This window comes from Anthonomus grandis, chromosome 13, assembly GCF_022605725.1.
Source record: "Anthonomus grandis grandis chromosome 13, icAntGran1.3, whole genome shotgun sequence".
NCBI classification, from domain to species: Eukaryota; Metazoa; Arthropoda; class Insecta; order Coleoptera; family Curculionidae; genus Anthonomus; species Anthonomus grandis.
Window position 1 is genome coordinate 11,521,224 of NC_065558.1, and position 26,637 is coordinate 11,547,860.

Below are 26,637 nucleotides of genomic sequence, written 5' to 3' on the forward strand. Positions count from 1 at the left end.
GGAATGCACACATTGTAGTGATGCAAGAGTTTTTTTTCAGGATCAACCGATGCAATAACGACTCAAAATACGCTCTTGTTATCGTTCTTTTCGTTTTCCAAGTAAGTGATAAAAATGATGTTGCGTTCATCCTAAAAGACGATAGCCATCACGTTGCCGGCTGATTTCATCTTCGAAAATCCACTGTTGTAATTGTCTCTGAAGGATAGTATTGAATCCACGTCTCATCCACACTTATGAATCTACCACCAAACTCCGCAATATTGTCATGAAAGTGAGTCGACCACATGATTGTGCATAGACAATTTTTCATACGAAAATAAAGCGATTGTACTTTGCAATACACCAGTGGCTTCAACTATTTCGCGTACTTATGCGTGCTTAGATGTGTCATGACCTACATCCGACTCAGTTTTGATTTTTTTGGTGTAAAGCCTAAATGAAAATGTTTATTAAATGTTAGTTTAGTTTAGTATAGTTAATTCAATTAAAATCCAAATAGAAGAATACATTAAAGACCCATAATTAGTGAGGGCCTTTTTGGTTTGTATAGGATTGTTGAGGGTGTGGACTGAGATTTTGTGAATGACCTGTACTTCTCACCTGAGGACCGATTTTACATTTTTATTGATAAAATCGTGACTCTAATTGAATAGTGCTTTCTTTTAAAATTTAGGGTGGACAATGATAAGAAGCAGTCTATAATGGTTGACTGGTATAACGATGAGCTCCGGCAGTCACGAGAGAAATACTCGATGCAATTAATAAGCAATATCCTAATCCATAAACATCTTGTTAATAACTATAAAAAAGTGTATAGGCAATTTGGCTTTCGTAAGGGAAAATCAACAAGAATACTAATGGCCTTCTGGATCTTATTGCGAATGGTCTTGAGGATGGATTGGATACGTATGCCTCCTTCTATGATTTAACGAAAGCGTTTGACTCTGTCTCGCGCCTAATTTTACACAAATAACTACCTCATTACAGCTGTGCCAATAAAAGTTTCCAAGTCCTAACCCAACCTGATCCAGTATGTATTTTGTTTATTACGAATCGGCTTAGCCTCAACAGGTCTAAGACTCAAAACATCAACTTCACTTTTCACCGAAATATTACTCACCTCTTACCGTGTGATCCATGTGTTACATTTTTTGGAGTCATATTAGACCCTGACCTCTCTTGGGAGGCACATGTCTCACGGTTGAATAAGACGCTATCAACAATAATTTTTTTTTATAAGAGCACTATCCAGAGAAGTATCCATTTCTATTCGAAAAGAATTTCTTCAAAAGTAATCATATCATATATTCTTCAAAAGTCTTATGCCATCTTGAATCGGGCTCACTCGAAGAGTTTTTCAACATCAAAGGCGATGCGTGCTTGTTTTGGCTGGACTTGATTATGAAGAGAACTATTAGCAGCACTTTATTTTCTTTAGAAATTGTATTTCTGTTCTAGAAGTTCTTACCTTTCCATCCATGTTTATATACAATGTTAAGGAAAATCTGACGTTAAGTTTTTTAATTACCTTTTACGACATGGAAGCTGTAGCTCAAAAGATGTTGTCTTCAGTCAACCTTCATCTCATCGAAACCTCCACCACAAATTACCACTGGATAACCCCCACAGCGATGCTAGCCATTATCATCCTATGTGCAATGGCTTATGGCTCGTGGAAATATATGCAGAGGAAGGAGCAGCCTAAGAAAGAACATCCCGATGCCCGGATTCCTCTTCGCAAAACAAAGTTACCCATGTTTTCCGAACTTGAGGAGGAAGGAGTTATGTGACCCAGTTCCAGTACAACCCGGACATTGACCTCAAGGTTCTGATGAAAGTGTTTATTTTATATTATTGTTATGCTTAGTTTATATTATTTCGTTATACTAATTAGCTTACGATTAATCGATATTAGAAATAGAAAAACATTCCATAATTAATTCTCGTCTTGAACGTAGTTATTTTTTGGTTGGCATATTTAGTAAAATTAGTTTTTTTTAAAACTGTATTTTCAATATGCCCTATCGAGATAGAGAACAAAATCTAGAAGATAACAGAATTTCTGCATATGATGCAGCTACCGAAATTCTCAGACATAGGCCCAAAAATTCCTATGTTAAAGCTTCAACTAGAAGAGATGAACTTCAAAGAATTGGCTGTAGCTCAAAAAACGTTGTCTTCAGTCAACCTTCATCTCATCGAAACCTCCACCACTGGATAACCCCCACAGCGATGCTAGCCATTCTCATCCTATGTGCAATGGCTTATGGTTCATGGAAATATATGCAGAGGAAGAAGCAGCCTAAGAAAGAACACCCCGATGCCCGGATTCCTCTTCGCAAAACACAGTTACCCATGTTTTTCGAACTTGAGGAGGAAGGAGTTATGTGACCCAGTTCCAGTACAACCTGGACATCGACCTCAAGGTTCTGATGAAAGTGTTGTGAAATTTTATATTATTGTTATGCTTAGTTTATATTATTTCGTTATACTAATTAGCTTACGATTAATCGATATTAGAAATAGAAAAACACTCCATAATTAATTCTCGTCTTGAACGTAGTTATTTTTTGGTTGTCATATTTAATAAAATTGATTGTTTTTTAAAGTGTATTTTCAATATAAAACACATAACTCGTGTGATATATACCTATATTTAGATATATACATTAGGGTGGAGCGAAAACTGGACCAAAATAACTAATTTTCGAAAACGAATATGCCTGGGTGTGCAAAAGATGCCTTTCGGGGTTCTTATTTACCCAAAAAAATCCGAATGACTTTTGATGATTCCATCGGCTGCCGAAATGACCTTGAAAATTTTAAAATTAAAAAAAATCTTTAAAACTGCAAAAAAAAGCCAAACATGCAGCTCTCAGCTAGTTTTTCATGAAAAACTACCCAGAACTCACCACGTGGATGAATGGTGCAAAGTGGAGGTGGCTGCATCTCGAGTTCCATCCTACCCTCCCACCCTTAGAATAATTTTTTTTATTTTTTCTGTTCTAGAACTGCTAAGAATTGCTTTTTAGTATCAAATTGCGGCAATATTTGTCTTGATTCAATATGAGCTCTAATAAATCCGCCTCGTGCTTCAAGGCCATAAACCGCCGTAGAGGCTTCAGTAACTAACTTAACTGCTCGTTCAACTGCCTATGAATGACAAGGGAATTTTAATAATCCTATTTCATCAGGAACCAAAGAAATCATGTTAGTTAGTTCTTCGTTCTAAATTTCCATTGTTAATGGGGGCTCGCTTATAACAACATTTTGCCAGTCAATTAAGTCGACATAATCTTGACAATCAAAATTCAATTTATTCACGCGAAATATTCTAACATCCTCGGTTTTTGCGGTTGATCTGCATTTTAAAATCCTTCTTAAAGCTAACTCTTGAATATGTTTTCGATCATCTCCTAACATGGCTAATAAAATATTTTCTGGGTGCGCAAAAAATCCAATTCTCTCAATTACGGAATCAATACCTTTTTTTATTTCTTCAGGGAGGTAACGAGATTTATTTATAATGCTAAACAAGTGCCTAGCACCATCCTTACAAGACCAATGGCATTTAATTTGAAACCAGCATTCGGCATACACTTTTACTATAAACTCTGTTAACATTTTAAGGTTTTGAGAGGGCTCATTGGTAGCAACATATAACCTTAGGACTCTATTGGCTGTGGTAAGCCATCTAGAGTGTGACATTTTCCCTGGCGCTTTTAGAGCCCAATCGTCTTTTAAAACTCCAGTAGAGATTCCTTGACACATCTCATATAAATACTTTGCATCGGTACTTACGGATTCTAGATCAACTAATGGTAAAATTGTTCCAATTTTCTTAAACTGTACGACTGATAAATTTTCACACGATTCAAGGGTCTTACCAATGGCTCCCTCGGATAATTAAAGATAGATGGGATTCTATCTTGAATTATTGAAATTTTGAGGAAGTTTTGGCAGCCGAAGATATTGTTTTTGGACGTTAAGTTTTTTTTGGCTCACTTGAGAGTACAATAGGCACCTTTTAAACATACAGGGTGGTTAAATTTTAAGAAACAAAAAATTTGCTAAATTAATAAAAAACATAATAATTTCCGAAATTTTAAGGTACTTTCGGCAGCCGAAGAAGTTGTTTTCTGGCGTACTAACGACTACAATAGGCACCTATTAAGCATACAGGGTAATTAAAATTCCAGAAATCGAAAATTCGCTCCACCCTAATATACATACAGGGTGGCCCATCGAAAGCAATCCAGCAGCAAAATATCCAGGAAAATGCTTAGAATTCCATTGCTTGTCGACGCGTAGCTCAAATTTAAAAAACAAAGCGCTATTGTAAAGAAAATTGAATGCCCTTTCAAAAGATGCATCACAACACACCCCTTCGCATTTAAAAAAATAAGTGAATGTCGCCCCCGCTAAGTGGTTGAAATTGTGGGGTTAAAAATTTCAACAAAAAATCGTTTTTCTATAATCAAAAATCGACGGGTGCGGGCGTTTTTGTTTTGTTAATCAAGAACCTCTAAAAACTAGCGCAAGTATTAAACAATGGTATTGTTTCAAAATCTCAAAATCTTTGACAAGCTGTCATACTGCCAAAACTCAATTTAGCAATTTCAAACTTGGCAGTTGTGACTAGAATAAAAAGACCTTTAAAATAAACTCTTGTACCACTTGACCCCCACTCCTATTTAAGATTTTTAAGGTGGTTGCAACCCCCACCAAGGGGTTGATGTTAAGGGGTTGAAAGTATTAAAAAAAATGTCCGCGTAAAATCAAAAATTGACGAGTCCGAGTATTTTTTAAAAAAAGACCCCAAATCTTGCTGGACCATTTTCGATGGGCCACCCTGTATATATTTCTTTTTCTTTAAATTTGTATTGTTTCAATGACCTGTCTTAAAATAAAGTCTTAAAATGTTACATATACTTTAGTGATATATGTTTTGGAATGCTGGAAAACTGTTTTTGTCTTGTAAATAGAATAACTTAATATACTCCACTCTTGGACCCGTATAAACATTTAATATATGTAATAATAATAAATATTTGATTTGATTCCATTAAATTTTTAATCACTGCTCGAAACTCACTTTTCTCCATTAAAACTTATAAACAAACCAGAGTTGTTAACTATAATTGACAATAGAAATTTCACGACGTAAAGCATGAAGCCGAAATTTTGACAACTTTAATAGTGCTGCAAATTAAAAGACATTATTCTTCGCCGTCTTATGCATTTCATAAGGACTTATTGAACGACCCTTATATTATCCAACTAAAAGTACTAAAACTATTATTCAACTGTGTACGTAAAGCCAGGTATTCTGCAGCTCAAAAAGATTTAAGCTATAGAGGGCTAAAGTTGTATTATAGAATATCAAGTACGCTAAAAAAATTAAAAATTAGAAAAATTCTCATGAATGTTTTTTTTTAATAATAAGTATCATTAAGTTTTGGTAAGCATTAGGCATTGATTAGCATTAAGATTTTAAGTTAAGAGATAATTAAAATAAATGTAACAAAAACCGGGATATACAGGCACAAATTAAATATCAAGATTTGTTGTATATATCTGGTGCTAAATTATTATTGTTTAAAATGTAAATATAAAATTAAATAAATTAATAAGCATTAAGTTGCCGATCATTGAACTATAGTTCAAAAAGAAAGCAACAAAAACTGGTATTGATTATTCCACTTTTTAGTCGAAGAGATCATAACTGTTTACAATAATCAAAACACACGTTTATTCACCATATCGGGTCAAAAAAAAATCCATCGCCAAAGAAGAAGTTCAAGGAGTGCCAATACCGTTTTCCCTTTAACCCATCAGATGACCAGCATTTACACTGACCTACATCCCACATTAAGTAATAATATTTTCTTTATGGCCTCGTGGATATAACAGCGCGTTCGAGATCGCGCTATTAACCGTTGCTTCGCGGACCAAGAGATTTGACTCGCTCATTTGTGGGATTTTAGATAACATATTACGAAAAGGCGTGCTAAACTGCAACCATGTAATTTATAGCAAAAATTATTGATACGGTCGTGATGATAAACGCGTCAAGTGCTGTCATGTCGTGAGCCGAAAGACCTAGTTAATAATGGTTGCCGCGAGGAGGCCTATTTGTCTAATTTAGGATGAAATTATAATGGTTTTTTCCATATTTATACTAATTAATTGTACGTAGAAAAATCACACTGTTTTTCTTCTAAAATATTACGATTTAATCATACTTACCTATAACCAAAAGTTGATATTAACAGAGATGCAGTTTTTTTTATTATACGCACTTTTACTTATTTATCTCAACAGTGATTTTAGGATGTATCTATAAAAATAAAAAAATGCCATTGCTTCCATTCGAATGATTCCTCGTCGTCCTGGCGATGTGTTGGTCATATTGACTTATTTATTACTATATAGGGTGTTATTTAAGAATGTGGCCAAACTCCAGGACTTTTTTAGTTAATCTACCCTTAAACTTTTATTTTAATAAAAAAAATTTACAATAAATAACACCAGACTTATAACAGTTGCTGAAAATGCCCTCCTTCAACCTCAATGCAAACATTAGATCGTCTTAACATTGATTGCCGAACTCGTTGAAATATTCCCGGCGTATGTCTTATCTGATCACATGAATCCCGTATCCATTGGGTTAATTCTTCTTCAGTGTTGATTGAAGTTTTGTAAACGAGGGACATTAAATGCCCCCAAAGAAAAAAATCTAACGGATTTAAATACGGTGACCTGGGTGGCCATTGCATCCAAAAATTAACGAGATACTATGCTGAAGTGAGGTGGAGCCCCATCATGCATAAGCCATATTACTCCTCTAGCTCCCAGCGGAACATTCTTCATCTAATAGTCCAGGTAAAATGAATTCCAATAAATTGCGATATTATTGAACATTTAATCTCGGGGGTAAAAAATTTGGTCCAATGAGATAATTATCTACAATACCAACCCAAACATTCACAGAAAACTGTTGCTGAAAATTAACTTCTGTAACAGCTTGGGGATTTTCTTTAGCCCAGATATGATTATTGTGAAAGTTCATAATGATTCGCACAACCTTTGATGCATTCTCACAAATGTTTGTCTATTTGGTATAATGCGATGAGTATCTTTCTTGATAAATGCGCCTAGCCGCTCTAGCCATTTCATAAATAAAATGGATATCGGCCATTTCTGTGTTCGTAAATTGACCCATTTTCCAATATTAGTAATTTTATTAGCTTAATACTTTTCAAAATACTTCAAATGATTGCAATCGTTAAGTACGCGCTGTTTTAAGTAAGTTATATCAAAGTCAGATTTGCTTGAATAGTAATTGTTTTTCCTTTCATGGCATTCTTATTTATTGTTACTGTTATAAATTATTATGTTATGCGAATATTTTATGTTAATCTGTACGGAAACATTTAAGCGACGACTTTCGTCTTATTTTCTTTGCTTAATTAGTTTGGTGGTTCTAATATTTTATTATGTTATTTTCCCGGGGACATGCAATAAAATACTTTTAATTTTTTATCTTGGAAACAAGATATGTAAGAAACTCAGAAGGCAAAAAAGTTGTATTTTTAGCTACTTAATTCGAAACAAATAAAAACATTGAAAACAAGTCTGTGGCGCATAATTTTTTTGTCAAAAATATTGGTTAGGGTGTCTTCTGGGACGCCACTGGACATAATAATTTTAATCTAATTGGGGCTAAATTGGCCTTTTACTGCCCTAAATATCACTGTTGAATTTAACAAAATCGACTAAAAGCTTATTAGGATATTTAGGAAAAACCGCTTCTTGAAAAAAGTTTAACACCCTGTATCTTGAAAATGAAGCATTTCCGGACCTATGTTTATGTAAAATTTTCATTTTGAAATTACTCATAGAATCACCTCCTGCAGTTTGGCCACGTACTTAAATAACCCTGTATACTCCTTACTATTATACTACTACTGTTTATACTCCTTATGTTACCCAAATCAGTGAGCAACAAAAGGTTAAGACATAGCTCACTTATTTATGAACTTATCTGTATTAACTGAATAACAACCATGTTTATGTACCTAACTATCTTGAAAATAGCAACATAAATACAAGTATTTGGCGCTCTAAGATATCCATAACTGATGATGTTTCACCTTTAGTCCAGATCGTGTTCCTAACTTTCTATTCAAAGAGTTTGTCTCTATCACTTAATTGCCGTTATGTATGTTGTTTAATAGATCTCTAGACACTTCTATGTTGCCTTCTGCATAGAAAGAGGTTATATTATCGCCATATTTAAAAGTAGTTATTCAAAAAGAACATTAAAAATTATCACAGCATATGTATACAATCTGCAATGCTTAAGTTATTTGACCATCTCATAGCGAAGCCACTTTTGCATGGATTTCATAGCAAAAGATCCACGAAAATATATTTCATCAAATAGAAGATCGTAAATACGTAGATACGGTACACGCAGACTTTTTCAAAGCTTGTGATCTGGTCGATCACCAGTTATTTCTTGACAAGCTGATTATTGTAAGTTTTCAGGCCAGGTTTGTTGAATAGATTAAAAACTCTTTATCTGGACGTAGTCAAAGAGTCAAAATAGGTTGCCATTCATCTGACAGTATCACGGTATCATCTGGAGTCCCTCAGATCGGCCATACTTCTTCACTTCTTTTCAGCATTTGTGTCAATGATGTTACCTGCATTCTAAATAGCAAATTTTAAATGTTAGCAGTCGTCTGAAAGTTTTGGACACCTGTAGATAGCTTCAAAGAGCAATCATTATTGCAGCATGATCTAGTCAGACTACAAAACTGGTGTGTAAAAATATAAACTTTGCTTAAATGCAAGTAAATGTTGTTTTATAAATTTCTTTTGCAGTAGAATTGACACAGGATATATCATTGGTTGTCATTTTTAATGAAATGCTCACATTTGTTGACATTACCATTGAATATCATGATTATTCAAATATTGAATAACAAATTTCCTTACCGACACTTAAATTCCATCGTGATATGTCACAAGCTTTCCTTATTTACAGATTCATAAATGGATTCATCGATTAGAGATCTTTTGAGCCAGATTAACTTTAATCGTTCCTATCAAATTTTACGATAGTATTTTCAAAATTTCTTTCTACAGAACAACTTATGATATTCACATCCCATTGGATTATTAGATTAGGTACATGGGACTATTAATTACATATATAATTTCGATATATTTAATATTACTTTAACTTGTTTTAAAAGATCTTTTGCTTTGTGATATATGTTGTTAATTTTATCTTGGATTAATGTTTTTGATTTGTTTTAATAAGATTTCAATTATTATTCTCGCGTATGTCTATTTTTGGTTTCATTTTAGTGTATTTTACTTTTACAACTTATTTTTGATTATCTTAATGATGTATTTGTAACTAATTTTGTTAGACCTTGACACCTAGAGCTTTTTGTAATTAAATTTTTCAAACTGTTAGTTGAGAAATCTCATATATTAAATAAATAAATAAATAAATATTAACGGATGAAACCCAATATAAAAATATAAATATAACTTAACGATATAAGCTGAAGTAATATACATCAATAAATAATAAAAAATTAAAAAAAAACAGAGTATTTGACGAAATTCGAACAGCAAAGAGATGAAGTAACAGTCCGAGTGAGAGAGATATTATCTTTTTTATGTAAGCAAAGGGCAGTCACTCACAGAAGAGTTCTAAAAGGTTCATATAAAGCATACATTCTAACTCATTGCTCGGTTCTAAGATCTAAGATATGAATTAATATATGGTATAGTTTTTCCTATAGAATGGTGTATGAAAAGATTGGATGGAGTATTGCTGAATATTACATGCAAATCTAGATCTATAGATCCGTGCAGGGTGGCAGAGTTTTAGAGTAATTTCTATCATTTTCAGACTACTTAACAAGACCTTCTAATTTAAAAAAAATACTGTTAATTTTCTAGCATATGAACAACATCTAAAATTTTCTTCTATAATTCTCCTCTAGTATTGTCTCCATAAAGGCAAGTTTGGCTTTCTCGAACTACCCAGCGATCAGGAAAATAGGTATCTTTCAAACATGTCTGAAAGAAGTATGCTGGACCTCCTTGTTGCATAAACAATATATCTTGCGTTATATCCAGGGAAATATCATCAGTCAAGGTACAGTTCGCTATTTAAATTCATGGGCTATAAGTAATAATTAATTGTTACTGATTAGACCACACCAGACGTTGATAATTTAAATGCATGTAGGAATTGACGTTCGGATATTAAAATGAATTTTCTGTCAAATTCTCGTTCATGTTTTTTTTTTTTCAAATTGAAGACGCCTGAGTCGTCTGAGCCAGCATTTATTCGGTTACGATAGAAACGCACAAATTAGGTTGGGAAATCTTTTTCTAATAATTTTTGCATGAGAGTGAAACAGATAAAGACCTCTTTGTTAAAAATGTTAGAAACAGATGACTTGCCTACTCCAGATACATTTTTGTGTACTGTTAAAGGGTTCCTCAACGATTAAAATTTCTGCGCTTATCCCGTACTATGTATCGGTATACTACTTAAAAAAAACGAATGATCGCACAACAACATGGGTGATTCATGGAGATGCGATTGCTATCTCTTATTATAATGCATTTGTTTTGTCATAACCTACCTAGAAAAAAAAGACACTCAAAAGTTCTAATAATTTAGAAGGATGCACTGAACTATTTTAAACACAAATAGCTCAAAATAGTGAATCTAACGGACTTTCAGTATAGTGTTTTCTACTTTAAAAGAATGGAAAAGGCAAGAATACTGAAACACCAAAGAGTTATAACCAATAAATTACGAAAAAAAATACCACAGAGCCCTATACAATTTACATCAAAACTCTCTTGCCCGGCATTGGGGAATAATCTCAAATCTCGCCCGAGCTTAGAAGCGAATGTGCGACAGAGACGGCGCGAGTAGTAGGCACACCTTGCGACATCTCTAAACACAATCATGTGAAAGCTCTTGTAAGGAGCCTTTGCCGCTAGGAGGCAAGTTCAAGTTTGAATATTGGCGCGACTTTTAAATCGAAATAAATAGTAGGAAATAAATACAGTGTAAATAAATGTTTCTAGTAGTCTGAAGTCGTTGCATCTTTTAGTGTATTTGTGTGTAATAAATCAGTTGACTATTTTTCTATAATTCATGCCTAAACGAACAGTAAAAATGCCACAGCAGTCAATTACATAGATATTGCATCTGGAGCAGATAATTATATAGTTTTTATATGGTTTCACTAAATCATTACCTAGCATAAATACATTATCTTTGAAAATCCGAAAAGTAAAATACACTTTTATTCTTTATTTCAGGAATACAACTTTACAATCACTAACGAGATTAAAGTTATCATTACACGTGAGTCAATAATTGATTAAAATAGTATTTTCACCAGATTTCGTTTAGAGATCTTCGAAATCTTTGCTAAGATAAATTTTATCACACTCAAGAGACAAAACTGATTGTTTATCAAGTTTAATATCAGTAACGATATAAATACCCTATTACACTTTAGTAATATATTTCATTGGTTTCTGTTAAAAGGCTTTAAAGGTACTGCTGAGATTAATTAGTCATAGCTTACAAGGCAATAAGCAAAAAAAAGTATTACTATAAAACTCACTGCTAATATAAATTCTAAATAGGTAAATGAAAAACACTGCAGTTTTTTAGTTTAGTTAAGCAAAATATATAAAATCAGATAAAATTACTTCTGAGATAAATTCGGCATTGCATCAGGAGTAGATAATTAAACAATATAGTTTTCTTATAATGTTTTTCGTTGGCTAACTTTGAAATCAGTACCAACATAGTTATATTATCTCTCACAAGCAGAAATATCCGAGATAAAGGCCATATTGCAGGTCTATAATTGATTAAAATAATATTTTTACCAGATTCGGTTCAGGATGTTTAAAATCATTGGCGAGATAAATATCCTATTACATCTTAGCAGATATATTTTATTGCATTTTATTAACAAGCTTTATAATCACTACTGAAATTAACTTGTCATATCTTCCAAACCAATAAGCGATTTTTTTTTACTAGTTTCGGTAAACCAACTGTAAAATAACTATTGAGATATATACACTTTGAACGAGAAAGAGTTTTATACTGCTGATTACTAATTACTACCTATATGCTTAAAATATGACGTTTTGCTTTCACGTGTGTCAAAGTATATCAGTTGATGAATTTTGAAAAATTAATCAAAACAAAATACATTTTTTGGAAAGAAGACATACATTGAAGATGCAAGGATTATCGCATATAAACTATGGCACTTAACAAATTATTATAAAAAACAAACTTACATCCTTTGGTAGGTATAACGATCAAATTCTGATTTCTATCGTCTCCCTCTGCCCGATCTTGACGTTCCTTTTCCTCCTTTTCTTTAATGGCTTTTACTTCAAATGAATACGTAGTTGCCATTCTTAGACCCCGAACGTACGTGGAATATTGTTTTATTTCATCTCCACCTAAATAAATCTTATTTTAGTACCACATAGATTAAAAAAAATATTAATAAAGAACTCACCATCTATGAAGTTCTTTTCTTCGGTAATGTTACTGAGGGGCTGCAATCGACATCTTTGCTGACCCCAAGATTGAAGCTCACAGTACCTCACGTTGAATCCAGTTTTCGGTACTGCTTTACTGTCGGCTTCCCAGTGAAGACGGACTTGTCGATAGTCTGGTTCACCAATAAAATTTTTAACTGCTGAAAAATATAATTGAATTAGAAACACTAATTTCAAGAAACAATCATAAGCTATTATGTTCTAAGAAGACCATAATCAGTACTAGTTTTCTCACATCAATGTTATACATTTTGTTGACATAAACAGACGTATAATTAAGTTCAATATAACATATATGATGAATAAATTACAGTAGGTATATTATGAAGCCGCGTTGAATGACCAGATATGCCAATACTCATTATAACCTCCATCTGCGGTTCTATGAATCGCCTTGTGATTCATTAAAGAAAGTGTTTCTGTTAAAGAGGATGTACACCGTAAAATCGTGAAAGAGAAATTAGTTTATTATCGGACGGTGATTTTCAGAAGTGCACGCGAAGCTGATTTAAATGCTGATACAATATTATAAAGTAGTAGGTTTGGTATCCGGTGCTGAAGGATATTGGTTATAAGTAGATTTTTATAATTTATCCATAGAAGAGCAATTTTTTATTATCCTTTTTCCGGTTGGGTTTTATAACTATGGTCACGATCAGACTTTTAGACTAACCTGTTTCTCCTGTGAATAAAAATTTAGTTTTAAAAAGTGGCGTTAAGTACTAAAGTAGTTGGAAAATTTACCAAGCTCTTAGAGTAAATAAAATGAACTTTAAAAATAGCTATTTGTATGATATAGAAAGAGTTTGTAGCATTTCATGCTCATACATTTGGAAAAAAAATTGTTTTTTTGACTAAAGGTTTCTTTTTTGGATATTAAGGCTATTTCTAATAAAATTACTGGAAATGAATATCGAATTTTAGTCACACTCAAAATTACAGAGCTTTATATATCTAAAATCTGATTTTCTGCAATGTAATTGATTTATTTATTACCATTGTTATTAGCCTTTAGCAATTATAGGTTTTTACGTAAGATTTGAAGAAAAGTGTATTTTTTCATAAAATAAATTATGCTGCTTTCTGGGTGAGTACACGTTGTAGGCGGAACTGATTTTCAGTTGCTGTTAGATCTAATAAATGGGGCCAAGTTATCTCGTGTTTCGGTTGTGTAAACAAAACTTATGTGAAAAGGACAAATGATGTAGGTATTGGCAATTCTATTATCAAAAACTGAAGACGGATCCTGAAGGGACTGTAATGTATATATGTACGTGACATATCTTACATCAGTCAGAACATAGTACGCAAATCTAATTCTGGAAAAGAGCTCACTCTACTATACAGTCGGATAAACTTAGAGCAAGGACTCTATTCATCTTTAAAATTGATATACTATAGAGACTCAGATATTAGTCTGAATATATAGCTAAAGGAACATTAGATCATAACTGTTTTCCAAAGAAAATTAAAATGAAAAAACTTGAAATAGAAATTAAATTTTTCAATTATATAAAAATTGTCTAATGTCTACTTAATTTTCTGTAGTACTGGTAAGAAGTATATTGGAGAAACTAATATAGAATATGAATGATATATCCATTATTGATCCATTAAAATAAAAATTCGAACTATAGGGGCAGTATCATAGTTAGAATTAATCATAATTAAAAGTAGTCGTCCATTTTGTGTTAAAAAGACTTACTTATTACAAAAAAAATACAAATTTGGTCAAAAACCTCGAACTTAATTAGATTAAGAGTTAGTTACACGTGTTTCGCCCCTATAGCCATCATCAAATCTGACCAACAGTTTCTAAAATTTATATTCTTTAAAAACTTACATTCTTTAAAAGTTGCATCAGTCGTGCACATTGCGAGTATCCGTAATCTATTCGTAGTGTGCACATCTTAAAGTTGTTGTTTTTTAAGAATGTAAGATTTATAAACTATTGATCAGGTCCGATGATGCCTTTAGTTCATCAAATAAAAAATATCAGTATTTAAAATAAGTATGAATACTATAAATTTAGTCTAAGAAAAAAATATTCACCTTTAGATGGTTCCTGTGTAAAAAGAAAAGTGTCTTATAAACTGAATCTTATATTGTACAAAGAGTGAATGACTCATGCTTAATAATTCTACCAAGGGCTCAAATTGCTGTTTTTTATAATATATATGAGGTTGGTTAACAACATTTTGAGAAGGTACTGAGCATATATAAGGGTATAACAGCCGGAAGGTGCTACAATGGCGTCTGTCATAAATGTATTCTTCAAAAGCCCAGATTCAAATGGTAGCCTTTCATAAATGTGCTTAATTGTCTTTTGATTGAATTACTATATGAAAACTAGCTGTGAAGAAAAATGCAATGTCTTTAGTGAAACCATCCATCACCTCATTTCAGACTGGCACATCTTGGCCAAAAAAGAATATCTGAACCGGCATAACACAGTAGCAAAACTCCTTCACTGGAACATTTTCAAACACTACAACATAGATATAAGTGAGAAATGGTATCGGTAAAGTCCAGTGCAACGATATATTAGAATAGTCACCCGTCAAAACACCAGCATTCCACCTGCCAAACAATGTCATCCACCTTCTATTTACATTGTTTGAGAAGTAAAATGCTGGTGTTTTGACGGGTGACCATTCTAATATATCATTGCACTGGACTTTACAACCCGGATCCTGTAGTTGATACTGCCAAAGTTACTAGGATGTATGACATCCAGATTCACGCAGACAGTCCAGTCGCCGTAAACAAAGCAGACCTAGTGATTTAGGACAAGAAAAAGATATAATGCTTCCTGATTGATGTAGCAGTTCCATCCGACTACAAGATAACTTAGAGAGAAGTAGAAAAGCAACTTAAGTACATGAACCTACGAATAGAAATATAGAAACATGCGTACCACAGTTAACCCTATTATCATCGAGGAAACTCGAATCGATCGATCGATCGGTCGATCGAATGAATCGAATGAATCGATTTTGACATAAAATCTTAAGAAATTTCCGATTTTTAAAGTCGCTGTTAAATTCGGTAAATGAGAGCAGACCTTTCTCAGTTTTTAGCGCTGTAAATAAAATTTACCTGATTTGGACAAATGATGTAAGTAGAAGCAATTCTACAATAGAAGTGATTACGTGATAACTCAAGAGGACATTTTGTCAAAACTTGATTGAGATTTGATACACATGACATGTCACATCTTATCTCAGTCAAAACGTGGTAATATTTGTGTTTTTCACACAAATTTAAATCTGGAAAAAGCTCACTCTACTATTGTATAGTCAGACACATTTAGTAAAAAGCTTTATACAGTTTCAAAATTCGTAGACTAGAGACTCAGATATTAGTTTCAATATATAGCTGTAGGAACATTAGAATATCATAACTGTTTTCCAAAGGGCATTAAACAGAAAAAAACTTGAATTTGAAGGTAAATGTTTCATTTATTAAAATTGTCAGATGTCTACTTAATTTCCTCTAGTAGTACTAAGAATTATATTAGAGTAACCAATATGGAATATGGACGATAAATCCATTAAAATTAATTAGAATTCCAACTATAGAAGCAGAATTAGAATCAATCATACGCTTAAGAGCCCCATTTGCTTTAAGTGTAAAATCTAGTCTGACAAAAAATATTCACCTTTAGATGATTGGCTTTTTTCTTAATAAGTGATCAACATTTTTATTTTAAAACGACTTTAATCTTGTGAGTGCTATTTATGGTGCTTATCTTAAGAGGAAGTTTCCTTCGCATATAAATAAAATAATTTCTCATTTATTCAGAATCTAGACTACTTTGGCGCAGAGGCAAAAGAACTAATTTTTACAATGGCATTCTTGTATTTTTGAAGTACAATGGTCGCTCTCTTTAAGATTTTTAAGAAGAGAAGTGTTTTATGAACTGAATCTTATATTGTGTATATAAGATTCAGATATAAAGAGATATTAATAGTGGATAACTCGTGGTTAATAATTCTACCAAGGGCTCGAATTGCTGTTTTTTATAATATACATGAGGTTGGTTAACAACATTTTGAGAAGGTACTGAGCATAACAGCCGGAAGGTGCTACAATTGAGTCTGTCATAAATTTGTTCTTGAAAAGTCAAAATTTAAATAGTAGCCTTACATAAATGTGCTGATATCCAGATTCACACAAACAGTCCAGTCGTTGTAAACAAAGCAGACCTAGTGATTTAGGACAAGAAAAAGATATAATGCTTCCTGATTGATGTACCAGTTCCATCCGACTACAACATAACTTAGAAAGAAGCAGAAAAGCAACTTAAGAATAAGAACCTACAAATAGAAATATAGAGAATATGCGTACCAAAGTTAACCCTATTATCATCGAGGCAACTGGCGTTATCTTTAAGATCCCATTAGAACTAGTAAAAGAAATCCCAGGAAAACACAACCTCCTACAGATGCAACGAGATCTGATATTCGGTACAGCTCTTATACGGTGAACGGCGTAATCTTGGTGTTACTCAAAAACAAGACCTCAGTATAAGCGCTAAGTAGATAAAGTTTGACTTCGGTATTGATAAATACAAAACAGATCGACAGTTTCCAAAGTTAACCACAACACCAATGACTTTGAATTGCAAGATTGTTGAAAGAAAAACCGGGATAATAATCAGGTTCTTCTGAGCTCACTACTACCAGTCACCCATTCAAAAGTTTACTCTTTCTAGAGCCAGAGGTGGTAGAGGACTAATCGATCTTTTTTTTCTCGTTGCAAAAAACATGTTGCAGACCTCCAAGACTACTTTTTGTCTTACATGAAGCAATTGAGACACTAAAGTGGTGCATGCTCTTAAATCTCCAAGATCATATAGCAGAACCCAATATTACAACAAAAGCGAAGCATACTGTAACGATTTTTGGCAACGCCAACAATACCAGTTGTTCTTCGTTATTCCGGGAATGACACAAGCGAGCATCTCTGGAGACGCATGGAAGATGAACGAATCTTCCGGGAACAGCGTCGCCGCAAGGAGGTCAGTTGACAGTTGAAGTTCAGCTTCGAACGAAATATTGGCGCGATATTTAAATCATACATAAACAAATACTGTGTAAATAAATTATTCTAGTAGTATGATGGAAAATTAATCGTGTCTAGTAGTATAGGTGTATAAATAAATAAGTTTTCATTTTGCATCGAGTATTTTAATCAGCACCTTTATGAATGGTAAAAATGCTTCAGTACAATAAAATTGACGACTTAAAGCAAATGGTACTACTTGGATGACATCCTCATGAGACTGGTGCCGAAAATCGATTTTGAAGAGTCAAACTGGTATTTTTAATTTGTGAAGATCAAGTAATACAAGATCAAGTGATAGCAACAAGAAATTATCTCAAGTGCATAAATATGAGAAAGAAACTGACTACCTATGCCAAAAATGATGAGGCGTTCCAGAAAATAATTAATATTTAACAACAAGATATACTGAGCCATGAAATATCAAAAGAAAGTTATGAAAAGAAAATTTATCACTAGTGTCAAAATTCCTTATTGACAACTCTGCAAAATACCCCTAATGTTGAAGAAACAACTCACAAGGAACTTGAGCAAAATACGCAAAACTGTTGAGATAAAATAGCAATGATGTTGATGTAGTCCAAATATTTCTAATAGTAACCTAGAAGTATCTCTTTAATACTACCCAAAAACTTTTTAAAGTCTTATGCCTTTTTCACTTTTGAGTACCAGACGAATCGCTGGCTATAGGACAGTGCCTTGGAGAAGTCTCATTATTACTATCATCAGAATTCCCATCGACAGTTACAGATTAATTCCTATTAGTCAAATAACGCCTAAAAAGATAAACCGTGGATTTCAGTGTTATTTAATTCCAATTTATCAAGATCAAAGCCAGATCAAGAAAGGCGGATATTTTCTCCTTCGGATCAGAAATCGAACAATGATATCAAATCGCTGCTGACTGGTGATATCAAAATTATTATCTTCAATAGGAAAGATATGGAGGTTAAACAATATGCTTCCCTCTTGCATTTTTATGGATTTGGCAGCACCATCAATGGCCCAACTCGAGTGACATCCACCAGTTCATGTGTGGATCATATTTTCCTGGCAAATAATTTTAGGATAAATGTCTACTTTGGCAATCTTCATTTAACTTCAAAATGACATAACTGACCATTACCTAGTAAGATGTTTCTCACATAAAAACGAGCTAGAAAAATAAGCGCGTATCTAAGATATTATAAACTTTCAATGATCCATTATTTAAAAGCCTTATTAGGGGGAAAAGCTAAAGGGTGGTTATAGAATGGAAGTAAGTGTTTTGAAAAGTGCTTCACAGATTCTCACTAAAAAGGTTAGCATGTTGACAGTTTACTGTAGAGGCCACAGAAAACTTAAACCATAATTTACAACGGTCATATGGTCCACTGTGGCAGTGGCTTACTGGTATCATTTTTTAATGTTTGTGGAAAATGTATCAATTTCAACGACCTATTTATTAAATATACTATTGGTTGTGTCTTATTTCTCTTTTGTTTATAGTAATTATATTTTAGGTATTTATGATTTTTGTATTTTTTTTAGAATGCGGTTTACAGTTACTCCATTTACTCTATTACGGTATGTTTTAAATTCCATATGTTTTATTTTAAACATTTAAAACCTTGAGATAATTGTTCTAGAAATGTCAAAGCATAAGTAATTTGAATTATGCTAATCCTTAATCCTGCGTTTATGACATTCTTTAATTAACAAAAGCCTGGTCGTCTGGTAAATATTATTTCCTGTTAAACAAAAAATAAAGCTTTGTATAAATATTATTTAGTAAGGTTTTATCTTTTATAGTAGAAAAATAGGCTAATCAAAAAGTGACATAAGAAGCGTCATTGCAGTCGGAATGACATTTTCTATTGAATAAACCTAACATATATAACGAGTATTTAAAGATTAAAAGTTGTCCGGTTAAACAGGAAATTTTAATATACCTCTATTTGAATACGTCTTTTAATATTCTTTTATGACTATAACGCCATACCAACTTTTTTTATTGAGATTCACCCGATCTATGGTATGCCTTTTTACTGCTAAAACATCCAATATTTTTACAATCAGTGCACTCTAAGTCTATTAAAAACCCATTAACTGAAGTAATTGATACCGACACATAAGTTTATCATTCGATTAACCATAAAAGGGATGTAGCAATAGTTCTTTACGAGCGACATTATTATTATCTCCAGTATATACTTAGATCCGCTACTCTGAAAAAGTACCTAATGCCAACCGGTAAAATGGACAAAAATACCATTATTTATGGAAATTTTCTTAAATAACATACCTATCGTTTAACTGTTCTTGAATATCCCGGTAAAAAGATTACATCGAAAGATATTCTTCTTCATAATCGTGAGAAAATAGCTCAATTCAAATTATACATGCATGTCCTATAACGACCGACGAGGCCTTGAAAAATCACAATACATTGTTTTTCGTTGATGCTTAAATTCACCATTTAATTAGTCTTACGGAACTTAACGAACTTCTCAGTTTGATATTATCAAGTTTATTAGTGAAAAAAAGGCTAATTGTACAAAGAAAACCAAATTGCTCAAATCATTATTAAAATTATATATTAACCTCATGAATACGTCATTACTTATCAAGTCTATTTAACAAAGAGTTCCTTGTTTTTTTTTATCAGCTACGATATTAAGCTCATTTATAGCAGAATATTTATTAGAGATGTGATTTACATTATTAAGTCAATTTGTTATTTATTATTGAACCTATAAGAAATGATAAGACAATGGTTTGAATACAGTAGACTAGTGAGCACCGGCGTTATCTACAGTAAATATATAGTAGTTTTTAAGAAATTTAACAAAACATTAATGCTCAGAATATTTTAGTTAAAATTTGAACTACTGAACTAGTAGTAGAGAAGCAATATTTTATAAAATAGTAGTGTTAGAGATGAATAAGCCTTTATAGTTATAGTTATACCATGAACCCACTATTTACCATAAGCATCCAGCGAATGATCTCGTAGCAAGGAAACTTGCAGATATTCTGAAACCTCTGTGAATAGTCCAAGAGCATTCAAGGAGAGACCAGTTTAAATATTCCTGAAGCATTCAGTAAATGTCGACTGCCAGTTACATGCTCTACCACTGTTGCCTGCTAAACAAATTGGTAAATGTTGAATGTGTCAAAGTGCTTATTAAATTTATTTCTAAAAAATAAGAATTATCATTTTTATTTTTTGATACTTTCGCTATCTTATAAAGTAGTATTTTATCACCGAGAGAAATAATCTAAGTCATCAGTGAGATTCTCACTACTGGTCAGTAAGATATCTCACTAACATAGGGGACAACAATATATTCTAAATACCAGTATTAGATTGATTTTAAAAACTTCATCAAAAGATGACCTTAATAGATATGTCATAAGACTATCTTAGATTGGTTAGTGTAGTGACTATCAATATGCGTCTTAATAAGACTATAAGTTGATCCCATTAGTAGTAAATAGATATATTAATGTCCTAACTTTTTTCATTGGTATCACTTTAAGATATTTTAATATCATATTAAGATAGTGTATTTTCCATATTAAGGCGGTCTATTATTCATATTAAGATAGTCTTAATATGGTATGAGTTACGTTATTATAGAACGGATTCGTTATTAATTTTGCAATTTTTAGGCTAGGCTGAATCAATAAAAATTAAATGCAAACAAATTCCAAAAAAAAAAGCTTGAGCCCATGGATTTTGTAAAAAAAAATACACGAACATTTTAATATAGGTTTGTTTAGGAGCTGCGGTATACAAATAACTTTAATATAAATATTTAAATAACATATATATATTTAACTGGCGCAGTCGGTAGTTCGGTCTTTCCAATAGGACAAAAATCGCCGTTTTGGGTCCGTTTCTACGGTTTGAAGACCGCTACATCCCCGGAAGCTTGGAGGAAATTGCAGAACCCTTCAAAGAACAAAAATCGCCTGAAGCACCTGCAGTCTATCTGAGTGACCACCATCACTGTACAGCACCGGACAATTTGAGAACACCTAGATTTAGGTACTGGGAATACAAAAATCGATTCCTTTAGGAAAAATTAGGCTATAAGGGATACCAGATGGAAATTTTGGCAAGAACTTTACTGTAAGTTAACGTTTTCCTTTTATCTTTTTTAATCCTTTGGTAATATTTGCATTTGTTTTCGAGTATTTATTATTAGGTACTTTTTATTTTATTGCCAATATATTTGATTTTTATTTTTTATAAAAAAACAAAAAAAAATCCTTTTTATACCCACTTTTTTCTCAATTTCACAAAGCTTTATTTTTGTAAATCTATGATAGTTTTATTTAATTTATGTTTGAGCATGAAGTAAGAGAACTCAACGAGTTCATACATTTTTACAAAGTATTTCACACGAAGAAATAGTTCCTTTACCTTCAATTACTGTAGAAAAAATAAAAATGAGTCTCGATATTAGTATGCTTAGATATCAAGCCGATAATATCCCTACTTTCGATGGGAATCCAAGACAATTAAATTAAGTTCAATTCAATCAAGTTTAGTTAGATTTAAGATTTAAGTTAAGTTCTCTCTAAGTTAAGTTTAGTTTCTTAGTTCAGAAGTGCAACACTAACATTGCTAAATAAAACAAAAAAAATTGAGGGGCCATCATTTTTGTCCTCAAATATATCATACAAATTAGACTACGTTACTTCAAGGACTGTAGTTTGCAACACAATGTATAAATACTCTGAAATTACAAAAAAACTTCCATATTTTTTCTTAAGCTCTTTATTTGCCTTCTCCATAAAATTACTTTTTCGACATTCCAAAAAAAACTTAAAATATTCCAGGATATATTTTAAAAAAATCCTAGAAAACAACGAACAAATGAAAACAGGTTAATCATGAAGGGGAGATTAGTAATTTAAAAAATATGAACACATAAAAGTATTTAATTAAAGACAATTAATTAAAATACAAATAAAAATAAACTACATAGATATAAGTATACTAAAATGAGAGAATGTTAAGGCAAAAATGCCATATACAGTGTGTCAGTGTATTTTTGAAGCAAAAAATTTAATTTTTTTTTGTAGACAGAGGGATAAAAAAGCTACATTTTAAATTTATTTTTAATCAATATCTACTTGATTAAAGTATGACATATCAAATTTCTTAGAATTTTACGAAAATTCTAAAAGTCAAATAATAATATATAATAAAGACTTTATATATTATTACATACATTTCATAGTTAGAGTAGAGTTAATTGGTGCAAAAACGAGACATACAAAATCTCGTTGAAAAATGAGACACTCAAATAAAAAATACTAATTCTTATATATTTTTTGTTATAAACTGATAGCAGCAGTTGTAAGGATCTTATGACTACAATTTATTATTTTTAAGTAACTCTATGCAAAATCCATGGCTTTATTTGCGGTAGGTGTAAAACTTTTAAACACGTTACCGAAACTTTTGTCGTGTGTTTTATTTTTATTAGAAGTAGACCTGGTCCTCTCTGTTATTAATTAATTTATTTATTTTTTATGTAAGAATATTTTTTAGTTTGGCAATCCTTTGCTCAAGTTTTGACTTAATATTTGGTTTAAGAATCAATGCTTACTACTTAGATGCTTACTAATATTTTTATTGTATAAATTTAAAAAGACCTGTCTTAAATTTAGTGTTTAATTTTTGGTTTCCGACTGTTTATACGTGAATTATACTACTGTCTCATATTTGCACTTTTCCAAAGATAAACATGAGACGTCGGACCTTTAATTTTTTTTCATTATATAGGTAAACTTTTTGGGTTTTATTCTCTCAATAGATTTCTGATTATTACTTACATCTTATAAAAAAATTTCAATTCCTACAAAGTAGTCTAAGACATGAAAAATATGAAAGATAATTTTTTTTAAGCGGTGTCTCATTTTTATACCTCTTGGACTTACGTTATGGGATATAAAACTGATTTTAGGACTGACCTAGGACGTGCTAATGTCCGATTTGACTACCCTGGTATGTACTCAAAAAGTACTTGTGCTATTTGGGATAACCCTGTCAAAGGTAATTTAGACACAGAATAATTTGTTTTCTTGAGAAGAGGGATATTATCGAGGCCCTATTACACCGGTTACAATTTATTAACGTTTACCAACCGAACAGCACCTTTAGAACACCAGAAGTTACTACCCCGTTGCTCTACGAGCCCTAACAACTATATTGGAACAAGCAGTTATTTTGAAATAGAATGCCCATTTAGCGAAAATATTTTATTAATTTTTTTTTAATCATAAATATGAAATGAACAAGGTTTTTTATAATGTTTAATATTGTTTTTATAATTAATTTATATATTTTAAGTTATTTAGTATTTAATTATTTGGTAAATAATTGAAAAATGCTGACAACTAAATATTGGAACAAGTGGGTTTTAAAAAAGGAAAATACAAATTAGTAAGGCGTAACGTCGCCCTTAGCTTGAATAACAGCCTTAACTCTATGAGGCATTGTACCAAATAGACCTTCACAAAATTCAAGGGTGAAACTATCCCATATTTCCTGTAGTTTAGCACGTAGTTGTGGCAAAGTACGCTGCGGACTATTTCTTAGGCGTTGCTTCATTTTGTGCCAAAGTGTTTCGATTGGATTGAGATCCGGGCTGCTAGAGGGGTGTGACAAAACTTTAATATTATGTTCCCCCATCCATTTTTTGGTAGCTTTAGCAGTATGACATGAGGCGCCGTCCTGTTGAAAGATAAAATCTCCAGATGGATATAAATTTGCTGCACTTGGTAAAAGCGAATATTCAAGAATGTCTTGATATTTTTCTGCATTTACTTTGCCATCAATAAAGTGTAACGTTCCCAACCCTTTAGCCGACATACAACCCCACACCATGATGCCCTGTGGAAACTTTACAGTCCTTTTAAGACAATCCTTATGGAATGTTTCTGTTTTGTCCCGAATCACACGCTTTCGATAATCTCCGACACAGAGAAATTTGCTTTCGTCGCTATAAATAACTTTGCTCCAATTTTCTTTGGTCCACGAAAGTTTTGATTTGGCCCAAATGTAACGATTCCTTTTTTGAGTCTCCGTTAACAATGGTTTTTCTTTGGCCTAGGCGAAAAAATGAGAAAAATATAGCACAGAACAGCCTATTAAACATACCTTATAAAAACTAAGACCGCTCTTGTGGCTATACACTTGCGTGCATAGAAATCGGCCCACTGTAAAATCTTTAACATAGTGAAATTAATGCATTAAGTAAAATTAGGCTTTTTTATTATTAACATAAATAGGGTATTGACAATTTTAAACTTAACACTTAATTTTTTAATAATGGGTATGATCCCTCTTGCCCTAATAACATCTCTCATACGATTAGGCATAGATCTAATCAAGTTTGTTATTGTTTCTTGTGGGATGTTTAGCCACTCTTCTTCTACTGCAACAATAAGCTCTGTGATCGAGTTTGGGGTACGAAGTCTAGCTCCAATTCTTCGTTTTAGCTCATCCCATAAATGTTCGATCAGATTTAGGTCAGGACTGTATGCTGGCCACTCCATAACCCGCAGACTTCTGCAATGTAATCTTGCACGATTCTTGCGGTGTGCGGACTTGCGTTGTCATGCATAAAGGTAAATTTATCTCCAATGTAGTCGACGTAAGGTACCACATGAATTGCTAAAATTTCCTGGATATACCTAGCAGCCGTTAAACCTCTTCTTCCGTGAACACGGTCGCCCCTACGAATGAACTGAAGGTCGGTTCTTGCTTCTATAGAAATTGCACACCAGATCATGCAGGAACCACCTCCATAAACACTTCGCTCTTTAAAGCAGCAATCTGCAAATCGCTCTCTTGGTCTTCAGTACACTTTCCTTCTTCGGTCGCTACCATGGAGGCATATTCTGGACTCATCTGAGAACAGAACAGATCCCCATTGTTCCAACGTCCAATTCAGATGATCCCTTGCAAAACGCAGGCGTGCTTGCCGATGAGCTGGAGTAAGTTTTGGACCAATCGCAGGTGTTTTAGGGGTCAGGTTATTTTCCTGCAGTCTTCGTCTCACTGTCCACTGACTAATAGGCACTCCTTGCACCTCACGGAGCTGTCGTTGCACTTGAACGGCATGAAGGTGATGATTTCTTAATATTGTTGACACTATAAAGCAGTCATTACGAGCGGTTGTAAATCGCTTCCTACCTGTTCCAGGTCGCCCATCTCCTCATAACGTTGGCACACTCTTCGAACCGCTGCGCGAGTCATAGCCAATTGTCTAGCAACAGCTTGCTGACTAAGTCCATTTTCGATTAAAGCAATAACTTGGGCGGCTTTTTGTGGTGTAGTATGCATTAAATTAACACACTTGAACACTATTGAGGTTATGAAAAACGAATAATATGCAAATTTCAGTTGCAAACGCAATAATTCTATTATTTAACAAATTTGTTATATTCGTTACAATCACCACATAAACACGGTTCATTTGTTTACCGGTTGCTACGCATATAAACGATAAGCCTTCTTGATAAATTTCTACTCACACTAAAGGATATTAAATTGTCTTTCAAACAGCATATTTCTTTTTTTGATCTGATGGATAATTTTTAAAAAAAATATATTTAAAGTCAAAAGTTTACAGTGGGCCGATTTCTATGCACGCAAGTTTATTTGCGGCAGCATTCTCTGGACACATTTATCCCACTTTCTCTATTCCACCTTGCAGTTACTTCTTGTAGAGAATTTCTTCTTCCCGACTTACAAATTTTAATCAAGTTCCTTACATTTCTTTGAGAAACAACTTTTGGACGTCCTTTTGCCGCGAACACCAATACTGGCAGTTTCACCATATTTTTAATTATATTAAATATAGTAGTTGCTGCAACATTTAATTCACTGGAGATTTCTCGCATTGTTTTCCCTTT

At 32.7% G+C, this 26,637-nt stretch overlaps 1 protein-coding gene across 2 annotated transcripts in view; it reads right to left on the reverse strand.

Moving 5' to 3' along the window:
- The window catches only part of LOC126744028 (uncharacterized), a 68,287-nt gene that overhangs the window by 15,745 nt on the left and 25,905 nt on the right, over window positions 1–26,637 (reverse strand). The window contains exons 2-3 of one of the 2 annotated variants that reach the window (XM_050451340.1): window positions 12,609–12,788; window positions 12,382–12,549 (exon numbers count right to left, since the gene is read on the reverse strand). In XM_050451340.1, the coding sequence (XP_050307297.1) occupies window positions 12,382–12,549; window positions 12,609–12,788 (348 nt within the window). Of the gene's footprint in view, window positions 1–12,381; window positions 12,550–12,608; window positions 12,792–26,637 lie in introns of both variants that reach the window. The other variant, XM_050451339.1, reaches the window with a different exon arrangement.